The sequence below is a fragment of the Ciconia boyciana genome, chromosome 13 (assembly GCF_034638445.1).
Source record: "Ciconia boyciana chromosome 13, ASM3463844v1, whole genome shotgun sequence".
Taxonomy (NCBI): domain Eukaryota; kingdom Metazoa; phylum Chordata; class Aves; order Ciconiiformes; family Ciconiidae; genus Ciconia; species Ciconia boyciana.
The window spans coordinates 16837943-16859439 of record NC_132946.1 but is presented as its reverse complement, the minus strand read 5'-3'; the positions used below and the strand labels follow the sequence as shown (position 1 = coordinate 16859439).

General features: G+C 50.4%; 1 protein-coding gene across 2 annotated transcripts in view; it reads right to left on the bottom strand.

Moving 5' to 3' along the window:
• Window positions 1–19576, bottom strand: part of AXIN1 (axin 1) — a 75485-nt gene extending 55909 nt beyond the window's left edge. For both annotated transcript variants that reach the window (XR_012044938.1, XM_072878118.1), the window contains exons 1-2: window positions 19321–19576; window positions 16180–17151 (exon numbers count right to left, since the gene is read on the bottom strand). Coding sequence is in view for 1 of the 2 variants with exons in the window: in XM_072878118.1 (XP_072734219.1) it covers window positions 16180–17057 (878 nt within the window). In the remaining variant the exon portion in view is untranslated. The remainder of the gene's footprint in view (window positions 1–16179; window positions 17152–19320) is intronic.
• Window positions 19577–21497: the final 1921 nt, after the last annotated feature.

The following is a 21497-nucleotide window of genomic DNA, read 5'->3' as shown; positions in this document are numbered from 1 at the left end:
GCATTTTTAATTGAAAAATAACCAGAAGATGGGATATGTAAGAGTGGTGTGTCAGTGCTAAGTGTTTATTTTCCAGCTGTGCCTCATGTCCTTACACAGAAAGGTGAGAAATGAGAGGCTATCAAGAGAGGAGAAAGTTGGCAGGTCCGTCGCTCCAGAGCAGAGCAGGGGCTGAGTTTCCACTGGAGCAACTCAGGAGACGCAAGAAAAGTCAACTTGCAATGAGACACGAGCTGGTGGGTCCCACACACCCCAGTGCGTGCATGTCCTTCCCTTCCCATTCTCAAAACAGGGGTTAAAAAAAAAAGATTTAATTAATTTGGGCTCTATCATGGTTTTCTGCGGCTTGACTCATCGTGTTTGATCTCCCAAGGCTGGCGAGAGGTGTTTGAGCCTGCCCTAGGAGCCCCTGGCGCTCCAACCAAGCACCAACAATGACTAGACAGACTTCAGTGCCTCTCCTTCCATCTATCAATAGGAGTCACTGTTGGGCGAGCTGACTCACTGCTCTCCCTGAGAACTGTTCGGCACCGGTTCTCCATCAAAAGAGCAAAAATAAAACTAAATAATTCTATGTTTGCAGAGAGTTAGTTTAGCAAGAAGAGGGGTTTTATTTTAAGGTTTTGTTTTTAGGAGGTTCCTCCAAAGGAAGCTGGCGCTGCTGCTTTCGGGCGGCAGAATCGGCCAGGCGCTCCTGGAGACACTCTCAAGCGGCTCTTGCTTCTAAGTCATGTTCTAAGGGCACAGTGAGGAGGGTATTTAAACCTACAGACTGCACAAAAGGAAAATACACGTACACAAAAGTTCTGGAAACCCCCAGGTATGAGAGCGGAGTCGTTCATAAACCAGTCTGTCTTGGCACAGCATCTCCCAGGGCCGCAGCGGGGAATGAGAGGGCTTTTCATTTTCCCTTGATGTCTCTCCACCCTCTTACACCGAATGTAAAACCCCAGACTGGCCACATCAATCTACGTTACATCCTCCTCCACCGCTCCCCAGAGCTCCGCTTGGGCTCAGCACAGCCAAGCCCGGGTGGAATGAAGGAGGGGTGAACATACCCTGCCTGACACTTCTATTGCTGCTGTAAAACACAAAACCCACCCAGAACTGCAACAAAGAATTCCCCAGTAACATCTAGTTCAATTAAATAATAACGTTTAATGCCCCACCAAGGACAGATGTAGCTTGGGAAGACAACGACAACGAAAGCTTCAGCATGAGCGAGCATGACACAAACCCGAGGAGACGCAAGTTTACAGGTAGACCTTGGCCATGCAACATACCCCCCAACCAAGTCACTCCAGCATCGCAGACCCACATTCCCAGCCCATGCCCTGGTCCTAGAGGAATGCCAGCATGGTTGGGTCAAGGGCAGCCAAGCGGCAGCAGCAAATGGGACATGAGGACCAACTCCCTGTGCAGACATGTCAGACTGGGATAAGATACTTTTAATCTGCAGTAGATCCAAGTCTGGTATGGCCATTCAAGACCTATTCTCTGCTCTACATCCAGGTACCATCCCACACCGATGAGAACCGAGATTCTCTGTATCTATCAACTTCCTTCAGGCTGCTAAGCTTTAATTAACTGATTTCTCTATGGTATTCATGAACGTCAGCAAGCTCTACCACATCTTCTGACCAACTGCATTTAAGCAATTAATTCCAATTCAGCCTATTCCTCCTGAAACTTCATGCAATATGCCAGAATGAAGAGATGCCACTACCTTGCTAAGAAGACGGTAGCTATTTGAAGAGTGTTTTAGGAAAGTACAAGCCAGACTTCTGCACAAGAAGGTATAACAACAGTATTTAAGGTTTCTAGGTTCTTTGAAGGCCTCCAGGACTTTACAGGAGAGACCAGTCCCAGTACAAACAAGTCACCTGATGCAATTACAAGTAATGGTGGAGTCCCCAAACTTATCTCAATCAGACACTCTTGATTTCCTGTTTGCGGCATTGACAAATAAAAAGCTCTACATTACAGGTAATTATACTTCACAGAGGACAACAATTAAGAAATAGCCAATTACATTTTACAAGCTCAGGATAATCAAAAGCTTCCTCAACTATCTAGAGTTGCAATAAGCACTTAGAAATGGCAACTCCCAACAAATTGCAGGTAATTTAGAGCAATTTACACATATGACATATTTCCCTATCTGTGCTTAAAACCTTCAAACTCGATTCCGAAAAATGCTGCAGGAGTTCCTGGAATGTATCACTGCTGGTTTCTAAAAATAGTGCATTGCCCATTCCCACCTTCACCAACCTCGGAGGCGAGATGCAGGACCTCTGGTCACCACGCTGCAAAGAGAAATTCACCACCAGGAGAACAGAGTTTAGATCGGATACTTAAAAACATGGGAGGATCCTAACACGCATGCCAACAAACACCACTAACAAAAAATCCATTCCTTCTGTTATTTGAAAAATGTGCTCGATTTCAATACCGCATAATTTGATTTAAGCCTTATAGTTTTTAAAGGAACAGTCACCTGCTTTATTTGTAACCCAATGCTGTAGCTCCCATGCAGTCAATGCACGAGAACCAGGATCAAACAGCAAATTAAAAATCATTAAATGATTTGAGAGGAAAGGACACATACCTTTCTCATTTTTAAAGCTTAACCTTTTAGGCGAGAGATTTAAAAACACCCCTAGAGGTGCAGAGGAGGAGAGATGGACAAGGATATGACCTAGTGTAGACGGCTGTTCAGTATGGCAGTTTCATCCCTCACTTTTGATGCATATTTTTTGGGGGAAGAAAAAAAAATGCTTTTCCTTGCTCACGTGGCTTGGGTTGCTGGAACCACAATTTTATCTCAGAGCAGGGCTCTTACACTGTATTTCACGATTCTTTCCAGTGATGGCTTCCTGTCCTCCTGGCCACCAGTCCAGCTGTTAGTGCCATTACTTCAGCTGCATGAGTACATGAATTTCTCTGGGGCTCGCTGTTGCACAAAAGCTCATTAAGTCCTTCAGACATGCATGTGACGGGGAAAGGTCTACTTGGCAGTTAACTAAGAACTAAAATCACAGTGGTATTGGTTGGAAGGGACCTCTGGAGGAGCAGAGTAGTCCAACCTCCAGCTTGAAGGGGGAGTACTGTCAACACCAGGTAAAGTGGCCACAGCTGATGTACTTACTAAGAACACGAGTATTTTAAGAAATCTGGTGAGAGAAGTAGAATTATGATCAGCTATGGTGAGATACTGGAACAGCCTTTTCTGATCTTGCATCGTAGGGACCATGGGAAGAGCAAGGAGGAAGGATTAATTCAAGGAAAGCCAAAACGCACTTGAAAGAGCCTGGGAGAAGCTTTAACACACTTCTCTCCAAGAAATGACGCACGCCTGTTTTGTCTATACGAGAAGCCGGAGATAGGAAGGACAGTAAAGCGGTAATAAGGCACTCCTCTGGGACTCGGAGGGCACTCTGACCTCAAACAGCTTGCACAGTCAGCAGGTCCCCAGCCAACGTAGGGCCACACCATCTCCTCTCTTCTCTGTCCCACCTCCTCCAGCCCAGATCGCTGCAGGTCGCAGATTGCAGGCGATGCTTCCCCACCGCCCTCCCCTCCTTCCCTGCTACGGCACTGCCACTCTGATGCTCCCCATCTCCACGTTCCCCCCAGCACCTGAGAAGGATTTCCCACCCCTGCAGCCCCCACCACTGAAATCCTGCTCTCAGTTTCCAAACAAATGCTCAAAATACAATAATACAGAGGGAACTGAGGCACCGAGTGCTAGGATAGCAAAAGGTGAAATCCAGCAGCCTAGCACAAATATGAACCATGGCTGCAACGTCAGCTGGGGAGGGGGATGTGGTGCAGAAGGGTCCCCTGTATGAAAGGGAGAGCTTGTGAAAACCTTTTTAAGGCCCAAAGGGGCTGACTGGTTAATACAGTTTAGATCTGCAACATAAACAGCTGTCCCTAAAAAGGAGGAAAAATTTATTTTCAAACTCCATCTCCACCATAATCGCATTGGCAACAATATGGTTAGAAAGAGACCTCTCTACCATACTCCAGGACTGTTTTACTTGTCCTCTATGCCAAATGCAGAGTAACCTGATGTTATAAATCCTGTTCACACTCATCTGTTGCTCAGGACTGAATATAATTCCATTTGACAAACCTGCCTGTTTTAGCTTCCTAACTACACGAGCTGGATGATTTCAGATGCTTGCTCTTACAGTCCCGATTTTGCCTACTTGGCATATCAATGTATGTATGTTCAATTTAAAAAGAAAAACTATTTTTAAAATTCAAATTTTAAAGGAAGCACATTTTTCTTCCCTGCTAAGTGCCTTCTGTGGCTTGGCAACACCTTTGTGGACAATAGGTGTTCCTGCCACTACTGTCCCATCTGGAACAAGAGGTTTGGCTCCAGTCCCACCCTCTTTCTTCAGCTCAGGCTTCCAGGATGATTTCCAAAACTGGGAAGATTATGCCACTCCGTGCCACCCGAGGCAACACACTACACCCAAGTCCACAGCCCAAGATGGGCTACCTGGGAGGGTTTCTGACATTGCTGGTGCCAAGCCACAGGCAGCAATTAACAAAGAAAAAGGGTTGCTCGTAGCTTGACTGCTGGCAATGTGGTTGATGGCTCCAGACAGAAGAACCTACATGAGGTGAGAAAGGGAGCAATCCACACAGAGCTGACTCAGAGTGTCACCATCAGGGACCAAAACCCTGATGACCTTGCTGAGCCCAAGCAACTGCTGCCTCTCAAAGGTAGTGTATCCTACCATTTGGGAGGCAAATCCAGTGAGCTGTAGGAAGCATGTACCCTTCTGAGCATGCGGAAGAGCTGCTGGCAGGCACTGGAGGACTGGAAGGCCACCATCTTCACTATAAAATCAGTGGGATATTAGCTCACTCGCTACAGCTCCAACAAGCCACCTCTCCCAGGCTGAGAGCGCCCAAGTCAATGATATTTGCAAGGGACAGTCGGCTCTCAAGGAGAGGAGCTCTAGCACTGCATCGAGAAAGGAAAACAAATCAACATGGGGCTGGCTGACTTTTTTGCCAAGACTGCTGCAGGATCAGAAAAGCCTCCTTGAGCTCCTGACTAAAGCTGCAGCTGCAGGCAGCAGGGCTCAGCAGGAAGGGGGCTAGAACAAGCGCTGGGGTTTCTGCCTTCCTCAGATTTGCTCATCTCTTCCACCCAAGCAGCGTGATCGAGCAGTGGAGCTTGACTGGCGAACCGTCCCAGGGACTGAGGGCACCTGCTCATGTCTGGATCAGAGACACAGCTCGTCGGTCTCGGAGATCCTTCCCCTCCTCTCCCTGCTCTGCTGCAGCGGAGCAAAGCGAAAGGCGTCCGTGCCGTGCCATGCCTCTCGCTGGAGGAAAAACGCACCCTGAGCCTGATGAAACTGCAAGGCGTTGGTTGCTCAGCAGAGACACCCACTGCAGTGCCGGGTGCCCTCCCGGCCACGTGGGCAGGAGCCCTGCCCTGCACGGGTGCGTATCTGGGCCGGTGAGTCGGGCAGAGTGCTATGTTCGCATAAAAACAACAACCACCCCGAACAATTTTCAGCCAGTTCAATGTAGCACATTTCCAGTTTCTTGGCAATCACAGAGAGAGAGAAGCATGTGAAAAATGCCCCTCTCTCAGCACAGGCTACCTTCTCCTGAATACAGCAGGGCTGAAAATAAAAAGACTGAGTTTTGCCCAGTTGGGCAGGAAACAGCAGCACCTGCAACGACAGGCCACAAGGACAAGCACCATACCTTCCAACACCCCTAAAATCAGATGTGGCCCGTCTGCACATCCCAGAGGGACAATCCGAAGGAGCTTCCCTCCCTTCTTCCCCGGACCACTATAATCCATGCAACAGATACTGCTGGAGGGACGTAAAAAGAGGAGAGCAAACATAGCCCATAGCTTGGCTGCCGTGGCTGCAGGCACACAAAGCTGCTCCCCAACCACCTCTCCACCAGTCCCATCAGCGTATTCATGTCATCCAGCTGCTACAACCTTTGCCACCCAAACCTACAGAGAGCAAATCTGCATGAAACAGTTATTAAAACGGTGTGAGGCTCAGCACCCTGCCTATCCTCGTGCCAGCCACTGCTACGACTGGTTCCACCTCACCAGCCAAAACTCAGGAGACGGAAAGGCCAGCAGAGACAAAGGTGTGCTGCCTTTACCTTTGAAGGGATTTAGATCTGGAGCAGTCAACACCGACAAACTGCTGAGACAGGCATTTACTCAGGTGTATAAACATCACGGACACCAAACGCCAGCCTTGCAAGAATTCTTCTCCAAAGCTGAAGAATAAATTCAATGTGTTTTTAAATAATTATGGATGAATCATTCGGAAAAAAAAAACAACTTTCTACATTTTATCTTCAGTGTCTGACACTGATTGTGCAGCTGTTTTGTTTTTAATATAATGACATATTCCCACCTACTTGTACTCTTAGTGTGCAGCAGAAAACCTAAAGCATAGGCTGACATTTCCTTTTGGCCTTTGGAAGTGACAGAACAGTTAACAAAAACTTAATTTATTTGAGGTGGGAGGGCAAAAGAGAGGCCGCAAGTTAATTTCCCTTAGAAGCCCGATGGTCCCCACCCAGAAACCTGCACACAGAAGAACACTGCCTTTTAAACTGGTAGGTTAGGTCTGAGACCAGAGCGAAGGTTTGTCAACCATGACAAGCCACGGCTTGTTTAACAGTCAACCGGAGGGTTGAAAAGTCTAATAAAACCAAAGGGCCTTCCATAACAAAGCTGCTGCCACTTAAGGAGAACATTCACACCCATTCAGTAGGGTTTTTTCAAACACGCAAAGGTATTTGGAGCCACTAAAGCGAGCAAAGACACACCAAAACCCAGCAGCTAGAAAGTGAAGTTGGAAAAAACTGCAGCGAGCAATACAGAACACACGGAGAACAGTGAGAGTAACTAACCACGGCAAGAGATAACAAAAATGCTGCCTGACCTCCCATCACTTGGATGCCTTTCTAAAACAGACACTTCAGCCTGACCACAAGTTATTGTGCAAGAATCACTGGGTGAAGCTGCGTGACCTGTTATCTCCAGGATTACCAAAGGAAAGTTTTTCCCATGCCCATTTGGAAAGCTTCCTCTCTTCAGGAGGAGGAAGGTTTATGGATCAGTTTTAGCAGGCTCCTCCAGCCTCTTCTGGGGAAGACCCAAGCCCACCGCTTGCTCGTGGACAGCGGGGTGCCCGGCCTCCTCAGCTGCCTCCAGCTGGGCTAATTCCCCCAGCCAGCGGCACTCAAATCACCCCCGGGTCACAAACTTCACTGCATATATCTGGAGGGGAAAACCACAACGCTGTTTTACAACGTGACAAATCCTACGCTGCAGTGACACATCCACGCATCCTTTGCTGCCCATTTCCATCTTGTTTCACGCTCATCTGTTTTTGCCAGCATTGGCCCATTTTAAGAAAAGAGGGTGAAACGAGCCTTTTCAAAGTAGCTTTTCCCAAGAGAGGAAAACAAAGCTTCCCTGAATGTGCAGATGTTCAAAGACACATTAAATATAAATACTTCCACAACAAAGAAGGCAGCTTCTGCCCTTTCTTTTCCTGGCAAAGCCTTGGACCAAGCAACAGAGGGGTGATGGTCTTCATCCAGTGCTAGCACATCAGTAGAAGACACATGCTGCACACACCTGAGGTTGCCAGCATACCCAACGGCTTGCTTTTGTGGCTCTACTCAAGAAGGAACATTTTTCATTTCCCAAGAAATAAACGTTATGACAGTCACATGGACTGAATTAAAAGTACAAAGACAAGCCTTCCTAGCCAAAGACCCCAACTTTTTATTAAAAAAATAAAAGATACATGCCCTGTGGAAATCCAATCTGGGTAGGGACATAAGGAGAGCGAGAAGGTTCCAAGGTCATGTTTTACAATCTTTTGAAGCAGGAATGAAGCCGATGTCCGAAGGAGGCATTTCATGCTGCAATCTGTACAGAGCTTCCCTTTCTTCAGCATGCTGCAAATGTTACAGTGCAAGAACTTGCTGTCTTTGCTTGGGCACTCTTACTTATACACAATAAAGCCCTTGTGCAGGAGATCAAGGCTGTATTTCATTGATTTGACATGATGGTTAACCTGTGAACTTTGCCCCTGCTAATAGAATAATTTCTATTTGTTAATTCCTCTTTTGGGATCCTCAAGGGTAACAGTCACTTCAGCCCAGCTCTCGTTTGCATGTCTGGTCCCAAATGGTTTTACAGCTCTTACTTCCACGGGGCAGAGCCAGGAGAAAGTTAATCAAACCCAGTGGCTACAGCTGGATACAGAGTCCCTGCACCTCCCACCCTGGATCCTACCTGTAATTCCCAGGAGCTCTCCCACGACTTGGCTCTGATCTGTACTTTGCTTGTGAAAGCTTGGAGAGGTCCTCAGCTACCAAACGATCGATCCCACATGAATACATGCGCTGGACAGGGATCCCAAAACAACTGCCTGGACCAGGCTGGCAGCAATGGCAGAACAAGCAAGCCCCTCTTCCAGATAAATCTCACCCAGTCTGAAAAACTGATTGCCAGCCAAGAAAAAGACCAAAATTGATGACTGAAAAGGGTAAATCTGTTGAACACTAAAGGCACCATTTTCCAGCAGAGCTAACCCACTCTAAACAGGGATTGCTGAAAGAAAGGCCATCGCACCTTCCCACGCCTACTGCTCTCCTCCTTCCAGCACCAGCATTTCTTTGAACACACCCTGGAGATAAATGACAAAAAACCTAAACCTCCAGAAAAAAGGAAAATTAAAATGGAGAGAGGGAGAGGACTGAGACTCTCCAGTCTACAACAGCACAGGGAATATGTGGGGGTTGGAGGATTGAAGAAAGAATAAAACCCAGTAGCTTCTGGTCATTAGCTCTGGAGGTAGGTCCAGGGACTAACACGAGGTCCTGGTGCTAACCAGTAGGTCTCACTGGGGTATTTCAAAGAGGTTTTGTCCTCTAGCTATAGTTTTCCCTTCCTTTGTTGTTTTTCATCAGGATAGGTGAAAGCTATTCATCTATTAGCTATTTAGATCAGCTAAAGACCTTCTAAAAGCTGGTACTTTAAGGACAGCCTTGTATCTTGGGGGCCACAGGACCAAAAAATTCCACGTCTTACCACAAAAGTGTACTCTGGAGTCTTCAAAGGTAAAATCCAATTTCCACGTGGGTTTTATAGAATTTGGATAATCTGACTTTTAAAACTGCAATGGTTCTACTTAAATTCATCACTGCCGTAACAACAGTGAAGAACTCGGACCAGGGCTGTGAGTAACAATGGTTTTACTTTTACACACAAGCGTGACCTGCTGCAATTTAATTTCTGAGCGTGACTTTGGGCAAAGCAGCTTGCTCTGGCACATGGCAGAGGGGAACGAGGAGATGTGTGTCTCCAGAAGAGGCCTCTCCTGAAGTGCCCACATGAGGAGCAGGGGATTCGGGGCCACACCAGCGAAGGGGCACCTTTGTCCCCGATGAGCAGAGATGGGTGCTGCAGCCCCCGGAGCAGTTCAAACCTGAGCCACATGGGTACTGCAGCGGTAGGAAAAAAATGAGCCTCATAACAAACGAAGCACCCCAAAACCAGCTGACCGCTGGGGATGGTGTATTTCCAAGAGGATTGTCTTCTTTGTAGAGTCCGAAGCTGCACTTCCAAGTGAAGCAGGCAGTAATTAGCTAATTACTGGCATTAGGATGGATGGCATTGGACTCGTTTTGCATCTGATATGCTCAAAAGCGTAGCTCTCCTCCTGTATTGTTCCACCTCCAAATCACCTCCGCTAACTGAGCAGCAAAGCTACAACATCCCATTGCCAAGGAAGAGGTTGATAACAAGGCACCAAGGACAACCGGCCTCACCCACGCTGGGACAGCACAACACTGGCTGCTCCACGCCGCCAGGCAGAGCAAACCCCTGCTCTCAACCAAATGTCAAATCTTTTCAGAAAGATGCTCAGAATTATATTCACCAGCAATTTGACTTTTTAATCATTTCAATTACTGTGACTAAAACCCTTCAATTGGAACAAAACCGGGAAAAAAATAACCCCTCTCCTTCTGAAACAGCCTGCCTAGCTTAACAGACCATACCAAATTGTGAAGGTTTTTGCTTTTGTGGGCTTCACATATTTCATTTAATGCAGATAATTAACCTCAGTTTCTAATTTCAAATCCTCCACATAAGGAAGTGAAGTGATTGAATACATTCACTGACAGATGGAAAATTAAAATATTACTACAGCTTCTGCATGTGGCTCAAAAGACAGGGCCTTGCAAAAGATCTTTCTTCTTTTATTTGACTGATTAACTGTAATTTGCTTAATGGATTTAAGGATGAGCCTAATAATCCAATGATATTTCCAGGAACTGATTTAGGATATCAGCACCTCTGAGTTTTTTTTTTAAACTCAGCAATTTTCTGCACTACACATACAGCCACTTCTGAAACCAGATTTCTCCACTGATTCTAATAAAATCAGGCCCACAATTTATTTTAGACGCACAGTGACTGCATGACTGGCCTTGCACTGTGCAGCCACAGTGCTGTAACTTCTTGGAGCACCTTCTGAAGGCCCAAACCCAGGGATGACCCACAACCGTGGTGGGCTCCGGCAGCCAGCAACCCAGCCCAGCGGACAGGGAGGACTTGCACGGCTTAGGAAGGTGGGGAAGTCAACAGCTCTCCCCTAACACGAGGCCAGCGTGTGTTCCCCCAACACCCCCACGCCCTTCTCAGTCCCTTTTCCATCAAGAAAGCCTGGCATAACAGGATTTCACAGTCTGTCTCAATAGTTAATAAATCCAGGATCTAACAGACTATTAAAGTAAAGCATCCAAGAGGCAGTCATTTTTAAAATGTCCAATGGTAACTAATTATTCAAGGGATTAGTCCATTATAGCCACAACAAAGAAACTCTTAAAACATAAAGCCAAGTTGAACGGCAGATCAAAACCAAGGTGTACCCAGCCCGTGGCCCACCTCCTGGGTGCACTTCTCAGCACCCTGGGATCAGTTCAGCCCCTGTTCAGCCTTTTAGCGCCCAATTCTTTCTGAAACCGGGCAGAACTCAAACCAGCCCAACGTCCAACCCGGTTCTCAAAACACAGTATCTCATGATTTGTGCCATCACTGTAAGTGCACATCAAAATAGGACCATTGCCAACACGGGACCAGACGGGCTGTGGCTCCAACCCAGCCATGAAGCCCTCCAAGGATGGAGATCCCCTCCCTTCTGGTGACCCGTTCCTAGGCTGCATCACCCTCCTCATGAACATTTTTTTTTCCCCCCATGTCCACTCTGAACCTCTCCAGCACCAAAAAGAGGGGGATATACCTTGCCTTTCGTGCTTGTAAGAGAAAAGATTCTGTAACCCAAATAAAACTCAATCACAACAAAATAAGGTAGCTGTTTGCTGGAGGAGGGGAGAAAATGCTATTCATTTATCAAAAGAGTGCTAAAAGCTTAACTACTTGTCTTTAAAAAGACGCCAAAGCACTGATCCATAACCAAACAACAAATACACCACTTCTTCATCTTGATTTGTGTAGAGGCAAAGCTATGGGCACAAAAGGTATTCTTCTTCAAATAAAATCCATTTTAAAACTTGGCAACCACCAGTATAAATACTTTACACTGTTAATGTAAGCATTTCCATGCAGAAGTTTCATCAGCTTAACGATGTATTTAAAAAAGCTGGCGTAACTTCTGTGCAAAAACACCATCAGTCTTTGTCTTGTATATCTTACAGTGCTCGAGTCACGAAATTACCACTTAGTGCTATTAGCATCAGACCCCACCTCCCCGTTAGACCCACTAACTTCTCTCAAGAACAATGCAGAACCAAAACTATTCTTCTATACCTAACTTTAAATTTGGAAATAGCCACAGACTCCAAACAGGGTTGTATCGATTACAAGTGTTGTTATGGGCCCAACAATTTTAATTCCAGCTAAGTCAAGCTAAGCGTCCAAAACTTTTCTTTCTGCCTTTACATACGGGTATAACATTCAGTAGCTGCTTTTTTCCAGCAACCAACCTCTCATGAAGCTCCAGTAGCCTAGCTCCAAGATGCACATGCTGCTTTTCTAGTTAAAAGAAGCATCGGTAAGACAGTAATGCTTGCCTTAAGCTTTCCAAATGCAGACTGCTCCTGCATAAGCGTTTGTGATTTTGCATCCCCAATTTTCCACCCGTTCGGTACAATTGACACCGACTCCTTCACCACACAGTCTTGAGTCAAAGTGTGCGATTTAATACTTAATTATGAATGGAGCAGCCAACCTCAAAATTAGGCCTGCCAGCTAAATTTTAGCTTCTTTGTGATGCAGGCCCAGCTTCTGACCGCTGGACCGAGTGATGGAGAGATCCCGCATCTTCCCTGAACCGGCCTGTGCCGTTCCTCTCCATGTTACAGTTCGCCATTGCACCCACTCAGAGCAGAGGTTGTCGCACCCCTCTAAAAGCTCCTTCACTTGTTTCTCCACTTGCTTTCTCTGCGTACCCTGTTATGAAGAAGTGCTGGCTGTATGTTTCGGGGAGAGCTGCTCTCACGCGTGTCCAGGGAGGCTGGCAGTACGTGGGCACAAGCATAAGGACTCTCCTGGTGATTTCTGCCAGCCCCGGTGGAGAACCACGTCACCCATCCTTTTCTTTTGAACCACCAACACTCGTGAAACGCCATGAGCTTAGTCAGCTCAGCACTCTGAAAATTAAAGCTTAGCTCATGTAGCCAGCTTCCTTTAAAGAAAACCAAACCACATGTGTATCAAAGCCCCCGCTGGGAAATTTCTCCATCCGTGCTTATCAGCTCCACCACAATATTCTCTGATGTCCAACAACTGAGACCTCACCTACCACCACATGTCCTCTCATCATCATCCTCCAGGTCCCTTTTCAAGATGTTGTGCACTTCATGACACGGGTCAAAACCCAAAACAACTGGCAGAACTAACCTACATCTCCTAGCTTGCTGGTCTTTCACAAAAGACGAAAGCAGAGCTGCTCACACGTAACACCGTATGCTCTTCTTGCTTTCCACCACAGGAAGAAAGCAAAGGCAACGGCTGTGAGCTCTGCTTCCCAACGCTTTGGGAGTGGGAGGGGAACCCCTTCTGATGCAAAGCTAAAGAGACGGCAGAAGAAACCCACCCCGACAAAAGACACAACTGCGACCTTTCACCACCAAACACCAAATTTCCAGCTTTTTAAGACGTGTGCGTTCTCCTGGAGCGCTCAAAAACCAGGCTGCAGGGCGGTTCTCAGGCACAGGTTTAATTTCTGCTCTTCGGATCCGAGGAACGCCGTCCCGGCGTGTCAGAAGAAGGTTAATGAACGATTTAGCCGCCCTCACAACCACGTTAGTGTCACTTTCGGAAGCTGCGAGTTAATGCCCGAGATCTTCGGGGGTTACCCTCTTTGAAGTTCACTGATCCGTAACCAATGTCCAATTAATTTGCAGGAGCCTAACTATAATGACTATTGGCCTTTTCCTACGCATACAAAAACACAGTGGGTAACGGCGATGCTTTTGCCTTCGGGATATTCTCACGTACGCACGCACATTTGCACACCTTCAAAATATCCAACGCTAATAATGGGTTGTCTTCTGCCGTTTGAGGAATTTTTTACGTTTGCTCTTCTGAGAGCAGAGCTACCGCGTTAAGATTTACGAACTTTCTGATGCAAAAAATGTGGAGCCGACTCAAGATGCTCATTTGCTCACAGAGAAATACTTCTATTGCATTTGCTCAGATTCCTCTTTATTTAGGGTTTCCATGGAAGCCAAGGAATAGAAGTTCAATCTTGGGAAGATTAAACAGGCCCTCCGATATAATGCAAAACAGCTTATTTCAGCACTCCCTCAAGGACAGAAACGAGAAATTCTTCCACACATACGCAAAAAAAAAAAAAAAAGTTTGTGGAAATTTTCAAAATAAATTGGGACCCAGCCTTTCAAATGCTGCACGCAGCTATCACTTCTTGCTGCAAGCAGCACTGCCAGCTTCCACCGCTCTTACTCAGGTGAGAAAGTAAATGAACAAAAAGGTCTGCAGGATAAAGATGCTATGGTTTAAAACCCAGCTTATTCAAGACAGCTATTGCTATACAACATCCAGGAAGTAAGTTAATTCAACCACAAGGTCTTGCACAAAGAGGAACAATCACCTCATAAATTAGTATCTCAGCAGATTTTTTTAGAATAAAAAAACGCAGACATTATGCAGTTCGGCAGCATCTTCCATCGTGATGCTCTGGACGCTACTAGAGCTGACATACCAACATTTAAAAAATGTTGGAATTAAATAAATCACTTATCTTCAGTTACTCCAGGCTGAGAAATGACTCCTGCGCTGGTAAGAACAGTAAACATTTCCGTGTCTCCCTACCCAACAGGTCAATGGAGCGTCAGTAGCCACAATGACAGGCTGTTGGACACTACAAATTAATAGTAATGCATTTTTTCTGACCTCCATCCCCCAGGTAAAGATTTATTTCATGTTGTTCCAAACTGGTATGAAACTGCCCAGCTCTACTCCAAAACGCTTCTATTTCACAGCACATTTCTTAAACCATTTCAAAATCTGGCACAGATATATTCAGACAATGGGTAAAGTGCATTTTTTTTCTGAAGCCAGAGCTGAGAAGCACGTTGCATGCGCTTGCATGCATGAAGCAAGCGTTGCATGCAGGTTTTTGCTACCTGCTCTAGTAAGGAAACCAAATACAGCTGAACCTCAAATAAGTTCTTTTCAATCTTAAAGCCATTATCGCTTAAATAAAAAGTTACTTAAATCGTAGACTTTCTAATCCTTTGCTTATGGCAAGTACCTGACCGCTCAGTGAAAATGCACTTCAACAAACATTCAAGGTTTTTATTAACTCGACGGGAAAGTCCCAGGACCCTGGGATTTTGTTTTTCCGACTCCTGATTAAAACAGTGGGAGTCCACATGAATTCCCCCCCCCCCCCCCCCCAAGAGTTTCACATGCAACATCCCCTCCTCGAAATCTGTAAGAAAACAAGAATCAAACCGAAAACATTTCACCAGCTGAAAGGCGCCGAGACCTTGTGCGAGGCGGGATGCGTTTCCAGCTGCCAGCCTAAAGGGACGGCCAGGGGAGATTAAACACAGAAATGCTTTTCATAAGGCAGGCGGCTTTGAAGAGGACAGTTCAGCTACTTCATTTCGTAATCTTCACAAAGCGTCAGATTTTAGCCTAAGCAGGTCTTAAAACAAGGAGATTTTATTTAAGAAAAAAAAAAAAAAAAGTAGGAATGTGTTCTGGCCGGGTTCTGTTGATTCAGCAAGGGTTAGACACACACACGCTTATTGATCCCAGAGAGCTCCCTGCTAAGTTAATTGTCTGGAATTTTAACTGAGCTCTCAGCAAGTTTCAAAATCCATGTTGGCTGGAAGTGGGTGGGGGACCCAGAAAAAAAACAGGCTGCAAAACTGTGCAACTCCTCTAGTTAAAAAAACCCCAGCAATTACTTTGATGAAGGGAAAAGCTGCAGCAAGGAACGGTTTTAACCGGAGTCGGTGATTCTGACTTTGACACCGCTAGAATTCAGTGCTGGGAATCTCGTGTGCAAAGCAGCACCATTTTCAGGGAGCTCTGTGATCCCTGTTTGACCCATATAAACATTATAGAGGTGAGCGTATCTCCTGCAAGCTTCCTGCAGCCTCTAGTTCTGGCTCATCACAACAATTTCCTGGTGTATTTACAATAAGTTTTACCATGAGCTGTACTCGCCTGCATTCCTGTAACTGAACACTGACCTGCTGCGGGTGCAGGCTACGGCCAATCTGAAACTGCAGCTTGCTCGACTCCCTGCACGTGCACGAGGACTGCCCGCGGCTCTGCGTTGCCCACCAAGCCCATCTGCCTCCAGACCGCGTCCAGCAGCAGTTCCCCCAGGAAAGGAACGTGCTGCAGGGATAATTCGGGGCAGACAGGAACGGCCAAAGACACCCTTAAAACAACCTGCGGCTATTTTAAAATAAAGCTTTGCGTTCCACCAAAGCACCCACGCGACACCATTCGGTACCGATGCGGATGCTCCCCACCACCCAAGGTCCTTCGAGGTTTCCCATCACCCCTGTGCCTGCGGCAGCTCCCCGATCCATTCCCCGGAGGCAGCCCGCAGAAGGGACGCTGCCCCGGCGCTCACCTACCTGAACTCCCTCCCCTCGCTGTAGCGCCGAGCCGAGGCGGCACGCTGCGTGGCCGTCTCCAGAAGCAGCTTCTGCGTGAGCCTGCTGGAAGGCGCCGAGTCCCTGCTGGCCTCGGGCTCGGCCTCTTGGTCACATTTCCACTCCTCGTCCTCGTTCAGAGTTGGCAGATAACCAGGTAGCCCTTTACCTGTCCCAGACCCTGAGCTCGGATCGCTATAAATTTTTGGACTTTCCCCACCTGTCCTCGTGTATTCCAAATAAATATCCGACTTAAGGAACAAAGGGTAGGTATTGTCTTCTATCATGCACTGAATCTCTGTTTGGGCCTGGTCAAACATGTCGGGGTCAATCTGCAGTTTCATGACGCAGTCTTTGATGAAGCTTTTTGTGGCCGGTTTGATCTGCCGGGACACAATGCCGTTGTTGTCGAGGATGTATTTTTTGTAAATGGCTTTTGCCAGCTTGAGTCTTTTTTCCTCATTAGACGTGCACTGTTCCAGCTTCCTGAAGCCGCTGCAGGCAAACCAGAAGTCCAGCAGATCCGCGCAGTCCTCCTGTTTCAGGAAAGTCCTGAAGAGGTTGATACCGTCTTGATCATCCAGCAGGGAGTGCAGCGACTCGGCCCACTTCAGGTAGGGTGGAGTTGGCGAAGCGCTCCCCTCGGGCTCGTACCCCAAATCCAAATCAGAGCGCCTCGGTGTTGCCGTGGACGTCTCATTTCTAACCACATCGCTTTTACTGGAGTAGAAACCGTGGCTAACTGGTCTTGGATCCGTGGACACGAGTTCCCCCTCCTCACCAGGAACCGGTGGCCTTGGAGCATCTTCAGTGAAGCTTCCTCCAAGGTCCAAGGGGAAGCCTTTCCCCTGGATATTCATTTTTCTGGTCCTTGCTTGAGCAGGAACAGTGGGGGATGAGCTCAAATCTCAAATCACCAATATTTGTAGCTCCAAGGTGTACAAGTTTGTTTGGCTGAAACAGATGAGAAAAAAATAAGTGAGTATCACTGTAAATAAACACTCTAAGATTACAAATCACTAATTTTGCTCGCACCATTACTGTATTAACGCCTCTTTTTCAGCAGAATCAATGGCAAAGCTCTCAGCGACTTCAGAGAGCACAGAACTGGGCCCAAACCAGGCACCCCCTAAAAATGACAGTTACAGACTATCTCCAAACTTTACATCCAGCATTCGGCATCACTGATACAGCCGGTGCTACGCTAAAACAGCGGCCAACTGCACAACACTGGTGGTTTTACAGGACCCTGGGATCTGGCAGTCCCCACGTCCAAGCGATCTACGCTCAGGTACCACGCAGAGCCACAGGACACACGCCATCTTCTGCGCTGCCGTTAACTCCTCTGCACGGCCTACCTGGACAGCACATGTGGCAGGTCATACTAAGGCAGCATGGTTTTATCTGGCTACTGATCTAGCAAATTCTCATCCCCAAACAGGAGTTTAAGGCTTGTGAAAAATATTTTGAAAGAATATCCAGTTAGTCCCAAAAGCGAGACTGCACCTTAATCAAACACAGGTGGCTTTTGTACGCTCAAGTGACATACCAGCGCCGCATTCCTCGCAAATCTCTGCGTTTTAGAAATACACTGCGTCGCCTCGTCTAGCTCTAGGGGAATCCAGATGCATCGCTGACCCCAATATTTTGGGCATCTGGACTGCATTCTTGCTTCAAATGGGCATGTTAGCACAGGAGCTCAGGTCTGGCACCGGTTTTCATAGACAGGCCATTAAGAAAAGGTTCATTTACGCTAACGACATTGCATGCTACGAGCCTGGGAAAATTTCAGGTCATCAAAGAAAGATGAGAAAACCATCTCGAGAAAGAAATCTGATCAAGCACAATGTTTTTAAAGAGCAAGGAGCCAACATGGAGGATGGGAGGTGTGGGGAAGGAGGGCAAGGACAATCCCTGGGCCGCCACTTCCGCTGCTCAACAAGGTAACTTCACGATCTAAAGACAGTAGCAAAAGTCTTGTTTTACAGAACAGCATCGGCCTCGAGGCTCCCAGTACCGCAAAGCACCGGCTGCCCGATGAATTCCTCCTTGCCCTGACTCCGTTGCACGTGAAGACGTACCAGGGAAGACACATTTCAGCTCGGCCTCCCTCCCGAAGCTCGCCCCACTCCAACGAACGTGTCTTTGAGATGCTCTGCCGTTCTCGCCCCCGTTCCCCCGCCCCAGCTGAACCAAGAACCGCCGCCTACGCCACGCCTGTCCTCTCAGCCCACCTGCGCGTCGCGGAATAAGCCCGGCGAGACGCGGAGCGGCCGGCGAGCCCGGCCAGGCCCGGTGCAGGCCCCGCCGCCGCCCTCGCGCCCAGCCCGGCCGCCCGGAGCACGCAGCCGCTGCCCTGGCACCGGGGAACGGCGCCGGCCTTTCGCACCCCGCCGCCTTTCTGGGCCGCTTTCACCCCGGTGCTGGATGCGAGCGCCGGGCTCGCACGCACCTCCCTGGCGAAGGTCCGCAGTTACCCTGCCCGAGTGCTGGTGGCCCCCTTGGGGCAGCCCCTCCGGCCCTGGGGGCAGCCCCTCGGCCCCGGCCAGCGGCCCCACAGCCATGTCGGTCATTGTTGCGGCGAGGCGGCGCTCGCTCCTCGCCCCGGCCCGGGAGAGCCCCGCGGGATGCCCGCCGAGAGCGGGCGAGCGCCGGCCGGAGCCGAGCGAGGCGCCCGGCCGCCTCTCTCTCCCCGGAGGGGGACCCCCGCCTCACAGAGGCGGCCTCGCCCCCGGCCCGGCCGGGCCCCCGCCGCCCCGGGCTGACCACCCCCCCACCCCCCCCCCCGCGGGAGGCGCCGGGCCGGGGCAGAGCTCCGCGGGCAGCCCCGGCCGCTGACAGGGCGCCGCGCGGGGCCCCCCCCGCCGCCCCGGGGCAACTTCGGGGGAGGCGACCCGGGCCGGCCCCCCGCCGCCGCCGCCGCCCGCCCCGGCCCCGCTTGCCCTCCGCGGCGCGGCGCGGCCCGGGGCCGCCGGCAGGCGCCCGCCCCTCCGCGCCCAGGGCGGCCTAGCGCCGGCTCGGCGGCGCCCGGCGCGGCCCCGCGCCTCCCGCCCGGCGGCGGCCTCCGGCGCGGCCTCGGCGCAGGGCCTGGGCTCGGGGCCGCCTCCCCGCTCACTCACTCACCCGCACGGAGCAGCAGCGGCGGCGGCGGCGCGGGGCCCGGCCCATGCGGCTCAGCAGCGGCGGCCCGGGGCGGCGGGCGGCGGCGGGGCGGCGGCGGCACAAAGCGGGCGGCCCGGGACGCCCATGGCCGCGGCCGCTGGCTTGTGGCGGCGACAGGGAGAGAGCAGCAGCGAGCCCCGCACCGCTCCGCTCCGCCTGCGCCGCTGCCTCCCAGCGCCGGGGAGAGCGGCTCAGCCGCGCCCCCCGCGCCCCCGGCCGGTACTGCGGGACCGGCAGCCCGCGCCGGCGGCCGGCCGCGGGGGCGGAGCGGAGCGGGCCCGGCCCGGCCCGGCCCGGCCCGGGGGAGGCGGCGCGGGGGCACGCGGCGCCCGGGCCCCGGCGGTGGCGGCCGGGCAGGGCAAGCCCGCAGCCGCGGCACGCCGCGCTCGCTGCTGGGCCGGCGGGGAGGCGCACGGCGGCGCCCCGCCCGAGGAAGCCTCGAGCCCCGCGGAGCCCCGGGCACATGGCCGAGGGTCCAGGCGTGGCGCGGGGGGCCCCCGCAGAGCCCCCAGCTGGGCTGGTGCCTCGCTCGAGGGCTGAGCGGCTCCAGGACTCCGTCCCGCTCCGGCCGAGAGGAGCCCAGCGGAGCTCCTCCGAGCATCCCGGGCGGAGAGGGTCCCGCTGCGGAGACCTCCACGGCCTGGCGGAGGAGCTGGCTTGGCTCAGCAGCAGGGAGGCAGCCACCCTCAGAGCCGCCGTGGGCCTCTCCTGCTCCGCCCGGGAGCGAATGGCAGCGTCTTCAGGCAGGCTCTGCCCGGGAGGGACCGCGCACCAGCGGGCCCGGGGACGGAGGAGCGCGGTGGCTGCTCCGCCGGCGGCTTTTGTCTCCGTGAACAACTACAGCCGGCTTAGAAACCGCAGCGTGTGTCCTGCTTCTCTGAGCAGGGCAATTCTGCGGCGGGGAGAAATGAGGGGACTTGCCAAGAGGTGGCACTGTACGGACTGAAATGGGTCAAACAACATGGAGACTCCCGGGCAAGGCGTGTCTTACCCCGAGATGGAGCTTCTGGCCAGGCAGGGTCCCCCGGCCCTGAGACGAAGGCTGTCCCAGAGTCATGGGGGACGTTGCAGGAAGAAGGAGATTACCAGATGCAGAGACCGAACGAGAGCAGTGCAACGGGGAAACGCGGAGCCTGCTTCTTCCCTGGAAAGCGATGATGCACTCAGAGCCCTGGGACCGAGCCAGGCAGACCCTTCGGTACCATCCCAAAAGCTGAACACGCAAGCAAGCCCCGAGACAGTCCTCTCAAATCAGAAACGACTCGGAAAGATTTCCGATAGGGATGGTTTCCAGTTTTTGATGCAATTATTCTACTGCATGTGCCCGTTTCCATGCATTTAGGGAACACTTTCAGAAACGTACAACATTTCTTTCCAGCCTTCTGAAAGGCACAGAAGTCCACCCCGGGCAGCGGTGCTCCCCTTCCCGCCCTGGCGCAGAGCCCGGCCGGCCGGTGCAGCTCCTTGCGCTCTTTCACGTGAACGACGCTCGGCGCTGATTTACATGTAGCAATGCAACGCTGATCTTGGGCATTAATACTAGACAAGCTGATGTGGGATTCAGCTGGTAAAGAATTAAAGGATGGGAATATAATTAATGCAATCAGCCTGGTTTCTGGAAAATAGCTCTTGTCAAACTCCGATGTCGTCCTTTGAAGAGATTACAAGTTTGGCTGATAAAGGTTATGGCATAGAAATAATAGACCTGGACTCTGTTCAGGCATGTGACTTAATCCATATAGTATCCCGATTAAAAATTAGCACAATACAACATCAAGAGAGACACCTTAAAGGGACTGGGAGCTGGCAAACCGACAGCCATCAATGGGGAATCCTGGCAGAATGGGAGTGCTCTCAGTGGGTGTCCGGGGGCTGGATGGGAAGCCCAATGCTATTCAGCATTTCCATCAATGGTCTAGAAATAGATTAAAAAGCCCTGCTGAGAAAAACACCGGGGCCAGGGAAATGAGAGGGGCAGGAGACACGGACGAGGTCAAGACAGCTGTAGAAAACTTCATAAGCTGAGTCCCGGGGAAATAAAATGTGGTTGAATGCGAGCAGCTGCAAAAGGATCCCTCCATTGAGCACAGGGCCCTTCTGCTGGAAAACTGCGCTCTAGCAAGGACGGGCTCGGGGGG